The sequence below is a fragment of the Sinohyriopsis cumingii genome, chromosome 6 (genome assembly GCF_028554795.1).
Source record: "Sinohyriopsis cumingii isolate HCF-2022 chromosome 6, ASM2855479v2, whole genome shotgun sequence".
Taxonomy (NCBI): domain Eukaryota; kingdom Metazoa; phylum Mollusca; class Bivalvia; order Unionida; family Unionidae; genus Sinohyriopsis; species Sinohyriopsis cumingii.
The window spans coordinates 73064458-73081505 of record NC_142966.1 but is presented as its reverse complement, the minus strand read 5'-3'; the positions used below and the strand labels follow the sequence as shown (position 1 = coordinate 73081505).

At 34.8% G+C, this 17048-nt stretch overlaps 1 protein-coding gene across 3 annotated transcripts in view; it reads left to right on the top strand.

Annotated features, from left to right (window-relative positions):
• Positions 1-17048, top strand: part of LOC149797203 (acetyl-CoA carboxylase-like) — a 197716-nt gene that overhangs the window by 165328 nt on the left and 15340 nt on the right. For all 3 annotated transcript variants that reach the window (XM_089961889.1, XM_089961888.1, XM_089961890.1), the window contains exons 44-50: positions 1580-1677; positions 3267-3377; positions 7701-7844; positions 8870-8990; positions 9469-9565; positions 12916-13012; positions 14182-14317. In XM_089961889.1, the coding sequence (XP_089818015.1) occupies positions 1580-1677; positions 3267-3377; positions 7701-7844; positions 8870-8990; positions 9469-9565; positions 12916-13012; positions 14182-14317 (804 nt within the window). The remainder of the gene's footprint in view (positions 1-1579; positions 1678-3266; positions 3378-7700; positions 7845-8869; positions 8991-9468; positions 9566-12915; positions 13013-14181; positions 14318-17048) is intronic.

The window sequence follows — 17048 nt, the reverse complement described above, 5'->3', positions numbered from 1 at the left end:
GCCACCCTGAGCCCCATTTTGATATTGGCCACCCAGAGCCCCATTCTGATATTGGCCACCCAGAGCCCCATTCTGATATTGGCCACCCAGAGCCCCTTTCTGATATTAGCCACTCTGAACCCCTTTCTGATATTGGCCACTCTGAACCCCATTCTGATATTGGCCACCAGAGCCCCATTCTGATACTGGCCACCCTGGGCCCCATTCTGATATTGGCCACCCAGAGCCCCATTCTGATATTGGCCACCCTGAGCCCCATTCTGATATTGGCCACTCTGAACCCCATTCTGATATTGGCCACTCTGAACCCCATTCTGATATTGGCCACCCTGAGCCCCATTTTGATACTGGCCACTTAGAGCCCCATTCTGATATTCGGATGACAGCTATATTGCTTATTGGATTGCTTGATTATCATACTATCCTTACATTCAAATGATGTTGCTGTTTTTTTAAAATATGTATTACGTGTTAATTTATGCTTATATTACTGTAGCAAATACAAGAACGTTTTAGAAAAGAAAAAATATGAAATACAAGCATTTACTAACAAGGACCAACTACATGTCCTTTCCATCCTGTTATTAAAGTAGTCTTGACAATGATATCCAGGTATGATGCTTTTCTGTTATCAGTGTAGTTCCTTCAGCACAGGACTTGTCTTGTTGTGTTTGTTTTTTCTTGGCCTCTTTTTGATCATGAATACCATGAGCATAACAACATTCTTTAGATTTTTGTGTGCAGGAGCTCTTTTAATTGAGCCTTGTTAGTAAATGCTTGTATTTTAATGTACATGTTGATAACCTAAATTTTCTTAAAACTTGCTACATCAAGATATATTGTTATTCTGTTCATTGTACAATACTACAAATCAGAATCTTTCTCAAAATCTTTGTCTCACAAAAGCAGATCACTCATCTAGAACACAGGTCAGATGAAAAACATGCCATTTACCCTAAATAAGCATTGTTAGCTTTTAATATTCACACATTTAGCTCCTTTACAGATAGTGTTTGTGATGAATTGTAGACCCATGGTTGAACATTTATTGACCTCTTCCCCTATCTCTCTCTAAGTATGGAGGCAAAGTTCATTTGGTGACAAACAATAGAAAAGTTTACAGTTTTATCTTGCTCAATAAGAAAATAGTTTTTGTAGTTGAATTTGTCGTAATTAAATTACATATTGGCTACAAATTGCTTGCATGAACATTGAGACTGAATTATCCTTTACTGGTTCACATTAGTTGACTTAAAATTGTTATGTATCCTACAATTGGAGTTTGCTTGCATATGATATTGTACTGTGTGCATTGCATGATTTGAATTTTAGGGGTAGTTTTGATTCAGTTACATTGCAGGCTTTTCTTATTGTATTTTTTTGGTGGAACAAACTCCATGCCTTGTTGAAAATTCCATTGCATGCATTGCAACCAAAGTGTATTCGCTTACTTTGAGGTGTAGGTGCAAATTTTTGTAGAAATAGGGCCAATAAATTAGTTATGTACACCTTGTTTTAATCTTGTTAATGGAGCTATGGAAAATGATAAAAATTGCAATCATTTTTACCCCTTTTTCAGGAAGAGAAGATGGGATTGGAGTTGAGTGTTTACGAGGTTCTGGCATGATTGCTGGTGAAACCTCACAGGCCTATAACGACATTGTTACCATCAGTTTGGTAAGAAGCAGTATCCAAAGAGAAACACTACACTATACACTCATTTATAAGTCACATCAACTGCATAGACCCAGATTTCATGTCACATAATGCACCAGCAGATCTGGATCTGTGCACTTTGCTAAGAGTAATCAGTAGAACAAACAGCAAAGACCCTGACTTTGTTTATACATGTTCCAACACTCAGGTCACTCCATATGCATGTTCAAATTTGTTGTTGTTGTAGAGTTTAATGCCATTTTTCAGCATGAGATAGGCTATACATGGTGGCCAGCATAACTGGTGGAGGAAGAACCCTGGAAAACCCCGTGAAGAACCACCAACCCACGAGAAGCTACTGGCAGGCTTTCTCACGTACCCACATTAGCCGAGCCTGAGATTCGAACCCACACAGACAGAGGTGAGATGGCAGTGATCCATAACAGTGTGAGCTTTAGACCACTCAGCTAGTGATCCGTAACGGTGTGCACTTTAGACCACTCGACCACTCACGGCCCTCATAATAATTTGTAATCATGATCAAATAGCTGCTTGCCTCTAGTCTACTGGACAAGCAGCCTGTAGACCAAGATACTCTACTGTGAATGTAATATCAACACACTATGGTTGTTGAGTACATCATTATCCAGTCATTTATTCAAATGTTACCTATGGTAGGCATGTTATACATATAAGCATGACAGCTTGTTATTCATGCACAGATTGTGCAATACAGAAATTTATTGTTGAAATATACATACAGTGGGGCTGACATTGACATTGAAATATATTTGGAAACTACTGCCCAGAAGAAATGAAAATTAATAGGACACATGGATTATTTTTGGCATACTACAAATTGGAAATGTTTTAAAGGTATCTGTTCAGTTGAATTTTACATATCAGTTTTTTGATCATGGTTATGAATTAACAGTGAAGTCAGAACCATCTGCTGCTCTTAAGTTAATGAATATATTGTGTTACAAATTACACATATTACATTCTGGTTGAAAAATATTACACCACCATTTACCACAGATTTGGTTTTCCAAACAAATGTACCTCCCAGTATATCCATATATCATTAGTTTTTACCAATTGGGATGAATGTATCCCCCACTGCAAAAGTAAGTGGGAATGCTGGGAATCAGTGCCCTATGTGTTATATTAGGTTTGTATTTTATTGAGTGGCTTCATAGCGAGGGGCCACTATATATGGATGCTCTTCTTGCAAAGAGTAGATCTCGGTGTCAAGTTAATATTCACGTCTATTTATCCTTAATCAGTTTAATTGCATTTCTTTTAATACTCACCATTTTGGTTCTATTTTTGTTTATAGCTTTCCTTGTAAGGCTGAAGTAATCCAAGACATAAAAGGTTACAGATGACAGTGTGAATGATATAGCAATAAAAATGTAGCCAGTACCAAGGCTTGTTGTTTTTAATCCCTTTTAGCTTAATGAATTGATTAGTTGCATCATCAGAAGCTTAAAGGTTGAAATAAATTGAATTAAGCAAACTCAGTCTTTATTTGTCACAGTTGAATTAAGCAAACTCGATCTTTATTTGTCACAGTTGAATTAAGCAAACTCAACCTTTATTTGTCACAGGTCACATGTCGAGCTATTGGTATTGGAGCTTACTTGGTTCGGCTGGGACAGAGAATTATACAGGTGGAAAATTCCCATATCATCCTGACTGGGGCTGGTGCCCTCAACAAGGTCAGATCTTCATTAGTATAATATATTTCATAATAATTAAAGTTTAGTTGGAAATAACCAACTGTAATGGAACCCTTTAGGAATCAGAATTTGTATCAGTTTTTCTAAGGCTATAATTATTAGCATAAATTCACCAAAGATGTGAATTTGTACTCAAAATGTGTTTGATAATTCAGTAACAGTATTTTGCAGCATCAAGGGATGGTGCTGTGACATGCATTAAAAAAATTCAAGTTCATATAACAAAGATAATGCTAATGATATTCGCCAAATTGTGATAAAGTCAAATAGAGGAGATTTACCATATATCTTGAAGTCATGTCCAACTGCAAACAACAAAGACCCTGATCTGCCATCAGTAAATACACCAATAGATCATGGTCTTTGTTATGCTAATTACTCTTAACAAAACTGCCAGTGCATTACACAATGCACTATAAACTGCCACACTGCAGACATCATAGGGATATGACTGAAAAATTGTTAAAGCTACGTTACAAATCCTAATCACGCACACATGCATTACACATGGCAGAGCTGGGTCTGTTTATTTTGCAGTTGGATTCAACTTGTGAGTAATTACTTGTGGTATTTTATTCTCTTTTAAACAAAAAACATTTTTTACTTTTTTATAGTTTTATTTGTTGTATTAGTTTCTGATAAAATTATAAATTTAAAAATGAGTTATTTTGATAATATGAATATTGTAGATAAGCATCTACCATGTATTAAGTGTACACAAATAAAATAGATGTAAATAATTTTCTGCACTCCAAACAGAAAGTGGTTTAATCAATTGATAAGTTGAACTTTTCTTTTGAGCATGCAAAATATATCAGTATAGAGGAATATGTGCATAATTGAGTGAGTTTACAGAAATGCCATACTTAACCTAAATAACCACACCCTCCAATTTTTTGGACAAGATATTTCCAGATTTTATGATAGTTTTCTATCATAAATTAATTTTCCAGATACCAAATACATTTCATTAAAGCCCATGGAAAATAAAAGCAATTAAGATGGAACTTTAATGTTACATTTAGTGATGGTCGATAATTAATTTCCTGAACCACTCCAAGTGATTTACCTCATATTTGGGTCAGCCATTTCCGTGTTTGGTGTAGCATTATCAAGATTGTCGCAAGCATTTTTTAAAGGAAAATATGCAGGTTAGCTACCTTCAAACAAAATGCAAAACTGCAAGAGATCTTGAAATAAAAAGAAATATGAAAACTTATAATCCCCATACCTGCACTTGTCCGTTCAGAATTCACCTCTTTTTGTTTTAAAAGTTTTTTGGGGTAGGGCCCAGAATCTTGCTAGCATAATGGGGACCCCCCACTCTGCACTTAATACCTCAAAGTTTGTCTACCTCACATAATTCTTTAGCTATGCCCAAGAAATGGACTTTAGATTTTCAGATTAAGTTAATATAAATGGATATATCATTTCAGTGATTTCTGTTGTTAAAGACAATCTTTATGTTGCAAAACAATATCGTTTTAAAAACTGACTCCAATCAGCAATTTGCATACATTATTATACACTGGATCATGTTCTTAGATAAGTTTCCAGTGATTTGGTGGGCTTGAATAAGTCAGTTCTGTTAATTCTTTAATCAAAAAGATCAAACAAAATTATATATTTGATGGTCATGATCCTGAACAGAGTTTGCAAAAATTAAAGTGCAGTGATTCTATCAATTAAATTCCAGTTCATACTCATTATGAGTTGCATTATATACACATATGTAGTTTTCCAAACAAAACACAAACAATGGAAATGCAACCAGAATTCTTTATTGGTAAAAGAAAACAAAGTAATATTGTAATGAAGGTGTTCTTTACTGGCAGGCAGTGATATATTACAATCTTACCTGCCTAGACCATTTCCAACCAGCATTGAACTTGTGTGTTGCATTAATACACTAACAATAAAGATATTAATTTTCAAGACAAAATATTCAGGAAAATTAATTTTAATTAATACATGAATTAGAGAGAAAAGTAATTTAATATCAGGTTATTTAAGTTAATGATATTATAATATTACTGTTTAAAGTTCATTTGTTTCTGTTATCTGCATACTTTTGTTACTTGTCGCCCATGGTGTGTTATGAGTAGATTCTGTTGTTAGCATTACTGGTCAAAGACCAAAAGAGATTATGAGATGTACTGTTGTCCATTGTCTTTCATCTTTCTGTCCATCATCCATCCATCCATTAGTACAAGCTTGTTATTATAATTCTTCTAAACTACACCACTTCCTCGATAACTCGCACCCTGATAACTCGCAAACCCACTTATAACAGGAGGGGTCAGGCATGGATCCCGTTTTTTAAACCAGAAAATACCCCAAAAAATTGATCCCTGTTTGTGAACTTGAAGAAAATCGCGATCAAAATGGTAACGGAAACTTTGATGTATTTTTCCTTTTATCGTTGAAAACGGTAGATAGGACCTGGAAATTTTAATCATCACTATGAAATATCAAATTTAAAAATAGATCCTAAATTTTTTTATATTTTCTTTCCAAACGACATTCCTAGTACATCGCAATTAACGATACGTAAAGAAGTTTCGATCAATGAAAATGTCACTTACGCCAAGTGGAGGCAGTACTTTAATAAATAAATACAAATTAAATTTAAAAAATTATCAATTGAAATTTGTGTTCTAGTTCTATCTTTTAGTTCCTTTTAAGTGTAATCGTCATGAATGCAATGTGTCCTCTTCTAATTTAATGTAAAATGCATCAATCTACCGTAACAGCCATGTCCATGAGCATTTCTCTGAGAACGTAATTAAGTGCTGACCATGTTTTGATAACTGACTTCTGGAAGTATTTGTTGTATTGTTGCATTGAATTAAAAGCTGGCCTCCTTTGTATTATCACGTTAATTATGTCTTTTGAATCAAATAAAGGAGGTGAAATAAAAGAAAAGTTAAAAGGCACGAAAATCCTACAAACTTAAAATCTAGCAGGCCCGGTTGTATGTCAGGTTAACTCACTTCATTTGATCAATCAAACACTTATGAATGTTATTGTGTATGTAACATAAACTACCTTAAATTAACCGACTCTTTCATAACTGTGATCAGAGATAACAAGGCAGCCAAGCAAAATGAATACTTTGTCAAAAAAGGAGCTTGCTTTCGCAGATACAGACCATTGTGGGCAAGCGAGTTTCAGAGAATTCTTGAACTGGCACTTAGAGATATCCTCAAGGATTATAAGAAGTTTCATTATTAATTCCAATGAAATCACTGCATCAATGTTGTACTAATTGAGCAATACATAAATTGAGTTTAAACATAGACGATTGTCTCACGAATAAAATGTTGCGTGTTTTTGAAAAAAAAAGGAATCTTGTTTGGAGGTGTAGCAACAGTTAGTCTAGTTCCCTGATGTGTGGACTCCCAATTTAGCAGGATAATATTAAACACCAGTACAGGAACCAGACTCATCAAGAAAACAAAAAGCAGTGATGTAATACACAGACTTTTTTCATGTACACGTGGTGGTTGTAGAAACCAGTTGGAACGATCTTTTATATGTTGGACATTTTAAAAATAAATGTTATTTAAACAGAATAATGAACAACTTCATTAGAAAAAGCACGTTATTAAAAATTATTATCGACATGATTGTAAAATAGAGGTTCAGTCAATAAACAGCCCAGTTCCCTAATGCCGCTCCCCCCCCCCCAGTTTTCTTGATGTGAAAGCCATTTGTTTTCTTTAATTTTTTGAAGTCCCTCGATAACTCACGCCTCACTTATAGTGCGGTCTATGTTTGTGGACCCAGTTGTGCGCGAGTCATCGAGGGAGAGCTGTACCTGGAAGATTGTCATGAAATCTTATAAACACACACACATTCATCCCATGATCTAGTTGGTCCTAAATGAAAATGGTGCCACTTGAATGTTCTATATGGCTGCCACAGTGACCATTTCAAAAGATTGTTATTGCCATTCCAGAAGAATGGAGTGTCATATCAGCATGGATTTTCAATAGCTGATCCAAATTAGAATGGTGCAGATCTGAAAACTAATATGTTGACCATTGCAGCCATCTTGAAAATCTTTGTATAACTATTTCTTCTGAATAGAGAGTTGCATCAGAATCTTGTTATTGCTCAGAAATACAAGAGATGGTTTCAACATCTACAGTTTTAAAAAAAGGAAACAGTCTTAATTCCTGGAAATTCTTTTCATTCACTAGAGCATTAGTTTCTTTGAGGGACTCTCGTGTATGATATTAATATACTTGTGATCCAGTATTGGTTTAGGATATTGATGCTATTATTATGTCATATTAGGTTCTGGGGCGTGAAGTGTATACCAGTAACAACCAGCTGGGAGGGATACAAATCATGTACAACAATGGTGTTAGCCATGATATAGCAACTGATGACTTTGAGGGATGCTACAAAATCCTGAAATGGCTGTCATATCTTCCAAAGGTATGTTATGAAGAAAGGCATATGGTCAACTAACTGTCTCCCTCCTCTCTCTCTTTCTCTATCTCTCATGGTCTTTTTATTTCCGTTCACAAATAAATAGTTTAAGAATTATTCCATTCTAAGTTCAGATATTCAATACCAGTTTTTTTAAATATTTCACACATTTCATGTTCATTTTGAATGTTCAGAATATTACCTTATGACATCATCAGATCATGCCTCATGGGTAATTTCTCGTAACCAAGGATTTTCTAGTAGGCAGCAAAACTTTTTATTTTACATGATTTAAATTCCATTTACAGTTTTGTCACCGACTGGTCAAACATATAGCAATCTATTGATGCAAATGCTTGTTTTCACACCATTTCTAACAAGTATGTTTCTCTGGTGAGAAAAGAGCCACAATTTTTTATTTTCAGTTTTAAACTTTTAAACTTACTTTTTAAACGCAAACTTTGACACCCCAAACACCCCCACCCTGCAGTATGCAGTAAAGCAGATATAGTTTTTGCTGTGTCCATCTATTTGTAAAAAAAAAAAATTCTGGAGCATAGCTTTCAAACATTAAGGTATTCAAACAGATTTGGTACACATGTCAGGCAAGTCCTGTAGAGGTGCCATTTGGTACTTAGTATTTTCTGCATTCAATATTTATTGTTACCATGGAAACAAAATGTAAAATCAGTAGTATAAAACTGAAGATACTTGGCCACAATGTAACACAGTACAACCTGTCCTGAAAGGCCTCTGCTATGAAGAACTACCTGTCCTAAGTGACTAAATTATTTATGCATGGATTTATTGATAGCACAGTATTATGACAAGTCTTGAGTGACCAGAATTTTTTGGTAAATGTGTGGTCTTTCAAGACAGGTTCTACTGTATGAAAATTGAGTCAGCTAGCATTAATAGCAAAATAATTGAGAGTATTGGAACAAAGGGTACTTTCCATTGGAATCTTTACATAGATAGGGAACTGGGGAGATTTGCCATCCCTAGATGACTCTTGTTTTATTTTCTCCCAGTTCCAAGGAGCACCACTTCCAATTCTCAAGATCCATGACCCAGTGGAGAGGAATGTAGAGTTTTTACCCACCAAGGCCCCTTATGATCCAAGATGGATGTTGGGTGGCAGACCTCATCCAGGTGCGATATTGGTGGTTCTCAGTTGTTTTATTTATGTTAATACAGGCCAATTATAAAATTCAGATAGCTAAATTTTATTACATTCATTTGTCACATGATATACTATGATTAATTTAAACCATGAAATGGACTAGTTGTGTTACAATTACATTTTTTTCATATACAATAGATGTATAAATAGCATTCTTCCTGGTATGTTTCTGTAATCATATGATACATGAATTGTTGACGTTAATCAAATTAAGCCTTGAATGAGTCTATTAAAATTGAATGTAAGTTCATTGTCTATAACCTTCATATATTCTTGTACAAGGTTCATAGTAGCAGCTACAGTGTTGGGTTTAATATAAATAAAATCTGTTTCCTGAACATAAACATGTCTTGTAATTGTGTACTTAACTACAGCCAGTTTAACTTTGTGTTAAATGTTAGCAACATACAGTCATTAGATATACTATTTCCTCATATTTAATTTCAGAGAGGAAGGGTGAGTGGCAAAGTGGTTTCTTTGACAAGAACTCTTTCACCGAGACTTTACAACCTTGGGCACAGACTGTGGTAGTTGGACGAGCCAGGTGGGGTATAATAAGAAAATATTATTCAGATATTTCAAATCAGAGTGTGTCTTTGTGACTGCATAGTAAGATGCTAGATGCTGTATAACTTGAGGACAACACTTTCACTGCAGTTCATATAACCTAAAGCCCTACAGGGCAGGCATGTACAATCTATGGCAGGTGAGCCACATTCAGCCTGGTTTTATCAGGTCATATTTACATCATGCAGCATGCATTTAAAAATTGCTGTCAGACTCGCACGCTGAAGGAAGTTGTGCATGCCTGCACCAGGGGTATGAATATACCATGATTAAAGCTCATGTTTTTGACTTGGAGGGATTCCAGTTCCTCGGTGTCTGTAGCATAGTTCTGTTCTAAATATAGTTTGTATTACGAATAACAGTCTCAGACTGTATGGTCTTACTAAAGTTAGTAACAAAATATAGATATATTGGAATTTTAGATCAAGTTTACTTCAAGGGAGGCAGCTCAGATTTATAAATGCAGTATTAATTTATGGGCTAGATTTAGTAAATCCATCTTTAATTGTAGTTGTCTTATGCTGTATACTATTGTAATGGCTGTGCTTTTGTCCTGATAATTCTGCATGAGAGCATGACACCAGGGACAAGCATGCTTCTTATGAAATAACTGAGGAGGAGAGACTGCAGGGAGCTCAAATCTTAATTTCCTTTCAATCTTAACAGGAGATGATCATTTATTAAGAAACACATGAATACAATTGCAGATCAAAACCATAAGAGTCTTCCTGCTTTTATAAAATAACCAGAATATTATCATTGTATGGACCGCTTCAGTGGCCTAAGTGGTTAGAGCATCTGCCTTGGATATGGAAGGTTGCTTGTTCAAACCCCAGCAGAGTCATACCAAAGACTTACAAAAATGGTACAAGCAGCTGCCTTGCATGGTACTCGGCATTTAAAGGTCAGTGTTAGGACTGGTCAGCCTGGTGTCAGAATAATGGGACTGAGTGGGACATGATGCTATATGTCTGTGGCATGATGCCCCAGTGTTAAACATCACTATAAACTGCCACACTGCAGACATTTTAGCAGTATGACTAAAATTGTTAATGCTACATTAAAAATTCAAATCACACACACACACATCATTTTCTGCATGTATAGATCCAAATTTGATAGTTTTAAGCATGGTCACAGTAAATTTTAGCATCATATTCAGAGATGCTGACAAGGCATGTAAGTGCACAAATCATGCCAAACATGTATAAATTCATGCATTTGGAAATCAGTGATGCACAAGAACTTGCTTAAATAAAACCGTACTCTACCCAGTACACAATTTTAATTTAATCATTAACCCATAAAGTTCTTGTTGTGACATGAGTTGTTCTTCTGGTAGAGGTCTGGTAATGTTTGTCATGACTACGTTTTTCAGATAGGCAACTGTTTACACATCTGAATACTTTGGCTTGATACGAATGTTTGTTAAACTCAATTTTATTGGTACATTTTAACCTGAAACAAGAAATCTGTCGTAGTTTTAACCTTACATTTGATCAAGAACATTTTATGAATGCATGTCAAAAATAGGGGCTACATAGAAAACCCTAAATTGCGGACCCCCAACATAGTTCATTTTCATAGGACATAATATGTATAGGCTGACTGTTTATAGGTATGTTTAGTGTGACTGTTTATAGGCATGTATAGGCTGATTGTTTATATGTATGTATAGGCCAACTGTTTATAGGCATGTATGGGCTGACTGTTTATATGTATGTATGGGCTGATTGTTTATAGTCATCTATGGGCTGACTGTTTATAGGTATATATAGGCTGACTGTTTATAGTCATGTATAGGCTGATTGTTTATAGTCATGTATGGGCTGACTGTTTATAGGTATATATAGGCTGACTGTTTATATGTATGTATAGGCCAACTGTTTATAGTCCTGTATAGGCTGACTGTTTATAGTCATGTATAGGCTGACTGTTTATAGGTATATATAGGCTGACTGTTTATATGTATGTATAGGCCAACTGTTTATAGTCATGTATAGGCTGACTGTTTATAGGTATATATAGGCTGACTGTTTATATGTATGTATATGCCAACTGTTTATAGTCATGTATAGGCTGACTGTTTATAGTCATGTATAGGCTGACTGTTTATAGGTATATATAGGCTGACTGTTTATATGTATGTATAGGCCAACTGTTTATAGTCATGTGTAGGCTGACTGTTTATAGTCATGTATAGGCTGACTGTTTATAGGTATATATAGGCTGACTGTTTATAGGTATATATAGGCTGACTGTTTATATGTATGTATAGGCCAACTGTTTATAGTCATGTATAGGCTGACTGTTTATAGTCATGTATAGGCTGACTGTTTATAGGTATATATAGGCTGACTGTTTATATGTATGTATAGGCCAACTGTTTATAGTCATGTATAGGCTGACTGTTTATAGGTATATATAGGCTGACTGTTTATAGGTATGTATAGGCCAACTGTTTATAGTCATGTATAGGCTGACTGTTTATATGTATGTATAGTTTTACTCTTTATATGTATGTATAGGCCATCTGTTTATAGGCATGTATGGGCTGACTGTTTATAGGTTTGTATGGGCTGACTGTTTATAGGTTTGTATAGGCTGACTGTTTATTGGTGTATATATTGGCTGACTTTTTATTGGTGTATATGTTGGCTGACTTTTGATAGGTATGTATAGGTTGATTGTTTATAGGTATATATAGGCTGACTTTAGACAGGCTGTTGATAGGCATGTGTAGGTCAGCTGTAGACTGTTTATAGGTTTTTATAGACTGACTGTTTGTAGGTATATACGGCTCAGAGGTGTTTGTGTGTGATTCTGATTTTTTAACATAGCTTAACAATTTTTCAGTCATATCGCTACGATGTCTGGTGTGTTGCAGTTTTTGGTGATGTCTAGCACTGGGGCATCATGCCACAGACATGTAGCATCATGTCCCACTCAAGCTCAAAGGAAGATGCAGAATGATTGTATAGAAATTTGTGACTTTTAGCAAACATGTTATCCATTCCTGATGGTCAGCCTAGATTCCAAACAATGTATGCTAAAATTCATGATAAACATGCTTATGTATTGGCATCTCTGCTAAAGCAAGCAGTAAAAAGATTTAAAAGTGCTTTTTTGTATTTGTGCAACAATTATATTTTCATCCTCACCTATTGATGGAAAGATACCTCTAATCATTGAATCTTTATAGGCATTTCATAGGGTCTTTAAATTTGTGGTTTGTTGGCAGCAGAGGAATTGATACCCAACAGATAAAGGGAATTCATGGTAGTCTTGAAAGTAAAACAAATAATAACTGCTGTTTGTGCATTTCAGACTTGGAGGTATTCCAGTTGGTGTGATCGGTGTAGAGACAAGAACAGTGGAAGTTACAATTCCAGCTGACCCAGCGAATCTAGATTCTGAAGCACATGTTAGTAGTTAATTGAATCCATGTTACTTAAAAAGTAAATTCAGTAATTACTACTTAAATATTATGAAAACAAGTTTTATTTTTATTTTGTTGTTTTAATTTTGTTCAGTGTGGCCAATCCCCCAGCCTGCTTCAGGATGTAGAATAGACCTAATACCACCAAACCACATGTTGTAAGACGCAACTGATGGAGACAGTTTTTTTTTTTACCTGGAGAGCATCAAGTAATTATGTTCATGCTGAGAAGGTGGTCTTTTAAAAAAAAGTTAGATTTACTTATTAACAACCTGACTTGGTATTTTAAGGATTTTTCCTTTTTTTGTTTCCTACTTTTTGATTTGATGATTTTTGTTTGATTTTTCTGCACTATATTGCCCTATTTATGCCGATGTAGTGTTAAACCTTATGCATACATACAAATATTGCTACATAGTTGGAAAACTGTGTTGTGCCAGATTTTATTTTGCTTTTTCTGCCAATGGAGCTAAAACTTAATGCAGTAAATATATACTGTTGTAGATGTCTAAGTTGCCATAAATTTAAACAACAATACATTCTTTTCTTGCTTTGTCTTGACTTTCAGTATTGGTATTTTAGGACAAGTCTGCTTTTTTGGTACACATTTCTGATGATTTCAGCCAGTAAAATGTACTTTAGGTAGCATATGCATTAGGTATTATATGCTTTATGTAGTATATGCATTAGGTAGTATATGCTTTAGTTAGTATATGCTCTAGGTATTATATGCTTTAGGTAATATATGCTTTATGTAGTATATGCATTAGGTAGTATATGCTTTAGATATTATATGCTTTAGATATTATATGCTTTAGGTATTATATGCTTTGGATATGTTTCAGGTAGCTTATGCTTTAGGTAATATATACTTTAGGTATTAAATGCTTTAGGTAGTATTTGCTTTAGGTAATAAATGCTTTAGGTATTATATGCTTTAGGTAGTATATGCTTTGAATGTGTTTAAGGTTGTTTATACTTTAGGTAATATATACTTTAGGTATTAAATGATTTCAGTAGTATATGCTTTAGGTAGATATTTTCACTCTTTGTAAGACAGAGAAGTAAAACGGAATTGTTATTATGGTACAAAATTGGTATGAAATACAATTTCAGTTTTGATTAGTCATTCTGTATACTTTGTTATAATGCAGGTTATTCAGCAAGCAGGCCAGGTGTGGTTTCCAGACTCTGCCTTCAAAACTGCCCAAGCTATTAAGGATTTCAACAGAGAAAAACTACCACTCTTCCTGTTTGCCAACTGGAGAGGATTTTCAGGTGGAATGAAAGGTATGATAATGTGTCTTCTATGATGACAAAATATAATTCAAGGTATCTCCACACTAATTGAGCCAGTCCATTATCATTGCCTTTTGTTATGGTACACATTAAAAATCCATCATATTTATCTCTGATTTTTCCTGGAGATTTGTTAAATAGTGAAGAATGTTACTGGGATTGAGTTGAAAGCAACATTAAAGCTCAAATAGAAAATAGCATGCTTCCTGAAAGCCTTTTATCCTCTGCATAGGATCACAAAGCAGACAACTGACAGTGATTGAGCTGGTTCTAGGAAGGTCTTGCACTAACAATTCCAATTTACATTTACTTTTATTTTTTTTAGTGAAATTCATTTTTACCTTGTTTGAACCTCCACCTTGATTTGGCACCATATAAATGAGGTGCTGTAAAGTGATTCTAAATCATCATCACATTATGAGTTTAGTATACTTATTTCCAGGTAATATTCTAATATACCTATTTCCAGGTAATATTCTAATATACCTATTTCCAGGTAATATTCTGATATACCTATTTCCAGGAAATATCATTCTAATATACCTATTTCCAGGAAATATTCCAATATACCTATTTCCAGGTAATATTCTAATATACCTGTTTCCAGGAAATATTCTAATATACCTATTTCCAGGAAATATCATTCTAATGTACCTATTTCCAGGAAATATTCCAATATACCTATTTCCAAGAAATATCATTCTAATATACCTATTTCCAGGAAATATCATTCTGTAATACCTATTTCCAGGAAATATCATTCTAATATATCTATTTCCAGGAAACGTCATTCTAATATACCCATAGTTGCCAACCCCCGAATACAAAAATACTGACTGCTTGTGACAAAAATACTCATTTTCAGGAACAAATACTGATTTTTTGAAGTTTAACGCATATGTAACTATTTACAACTTATACAACCATCAGTAAAGTAGGACAGTACTTTACATAATTATTTAATGTCAAAAATGCATGTGTTGTACCATATTCCATTCGAGTACCCATTCAGAAGGTGCAAGAGTGCAACACACTCAGACACACAGGCTGTTTATAGTAGCATTTTCCACACCTTATTTTTTTCCCAATCATTATCAATTTGAATGTATCAACTTTCATTGATGATCTCAATTCTGTGTGATTTTCTTATTGAACTGTTTTCGTTCTAGCATACGAGTAATCCTTTGTCATTTTACTGTCTGGAAAATGTATGTGAAATAGATCACCGGCAACACTAGTAACTGAAATAGGAAGGTTAATTTCCAAAAGAAATTTAATAAACCGAATTTTGATCGAATTACATCAAGGTTCTCTCTGGTGTTTATTTACGTCTTAAGTTCAGGCTGAGTTGTATATGATGAAGCAGCAAGCTGATGTTTATTAGCTTTTTTGTGCTCTTTGTTTCATGGGTGCCTCCATGCCCAATAGTGAAATCACATTACACAGTTTGCAAAACGTAGAGTTTTCTCCTTTACTAGATGGTTTCACAAATCTAAACAAGATGGCACAGTTGTCCTTCCAGTTCTGTTTTCTTGTCTTTCCTGGAGAAAATTCTGAATATTCTGCTTTCCTATTCAACATGATTAGAAGTTGAATATTACAAAGATGAGATACAGTGACAGCGGTAACTGTTTGCAAAATCCAGTATGGCAGATAAAGACAGGCATCGTAGCCTCGATTTCGAATAAACCAATCTTATTGTAAAACTCTATTGCTATATACATGTTATACATTTCTATCAGAATGGAACCGAGTGCCCATTCTAAACTGAAACATACGAGGAAATTTTTTATATTTTTTAAAAAAAAAACGTTTTTTAAAAAAAAAAACATCTGTATTCAGATCCAAAATACGGGACAAATAGGGAAAAAACAGGACACTTGGCAGCTATGTATACCTATTTCCAGGAAATATCATTCTAATATACCTATTTCCAGGAAATGTCATTCTAATATACCTATTTCCAGGAAATATCATTCTAATATACCTATTTCCAGGAGGGGCCCCGAGTGGCCGAGTGGTCTAAAGCGCTCTTCGTTACGGATCACTGCCATCTCACCTCTGTCTGCGGCGGTTCGAGTCTAAGATTCAGCCAATGTGGGCATGTGAGAAAGCCTGCCAGTAGCTTCTCGTGGGTCGGTGGTTCTTTCCGGGGTTTTCCGGGTTCTTCCTCCGCCATGTATAGCCTATCGTGCTGAAAAATGGCGTTAAACCCCACAACAACAACAACAACAACAACTATTTCCAGGAAATACATCGTAAACTATACTGCTATTTTTGTTCCTCACCATTTGAAAGAAAATTAGGAACATAGTAACCTCATTTCCATCCACTTGTTCATCTGCTATTTTATCCATTCTATCACACTTTTGCTATCTTCAAGGTCATGTTTCAGTATTTTACATTTCCATCACACTTAACGTTCTGCCCTGCAATTTTAAAGCTGTTTGAGATTCAGGGAACTTAATTAATGTATTGATGCTTTATAACAAATCAGTTTTGTAATACTTTTCCAGATGTATGTAGAAACCATATCTATATGATAAATTTCTATGAAATGACAGAATCGTTCACTCATTATTGTGACCACTCAAGTGGCCTAGTGGTTAGAGCATCCGCCTTAGATGCAGGAGGTTGCGGGTTTGAATCCCAGCTGAGTCATACCACAGACTTATAAAAATGGTACTAACAGCTGCCTCGCTAGGCGCTCAGCATTAAGAGG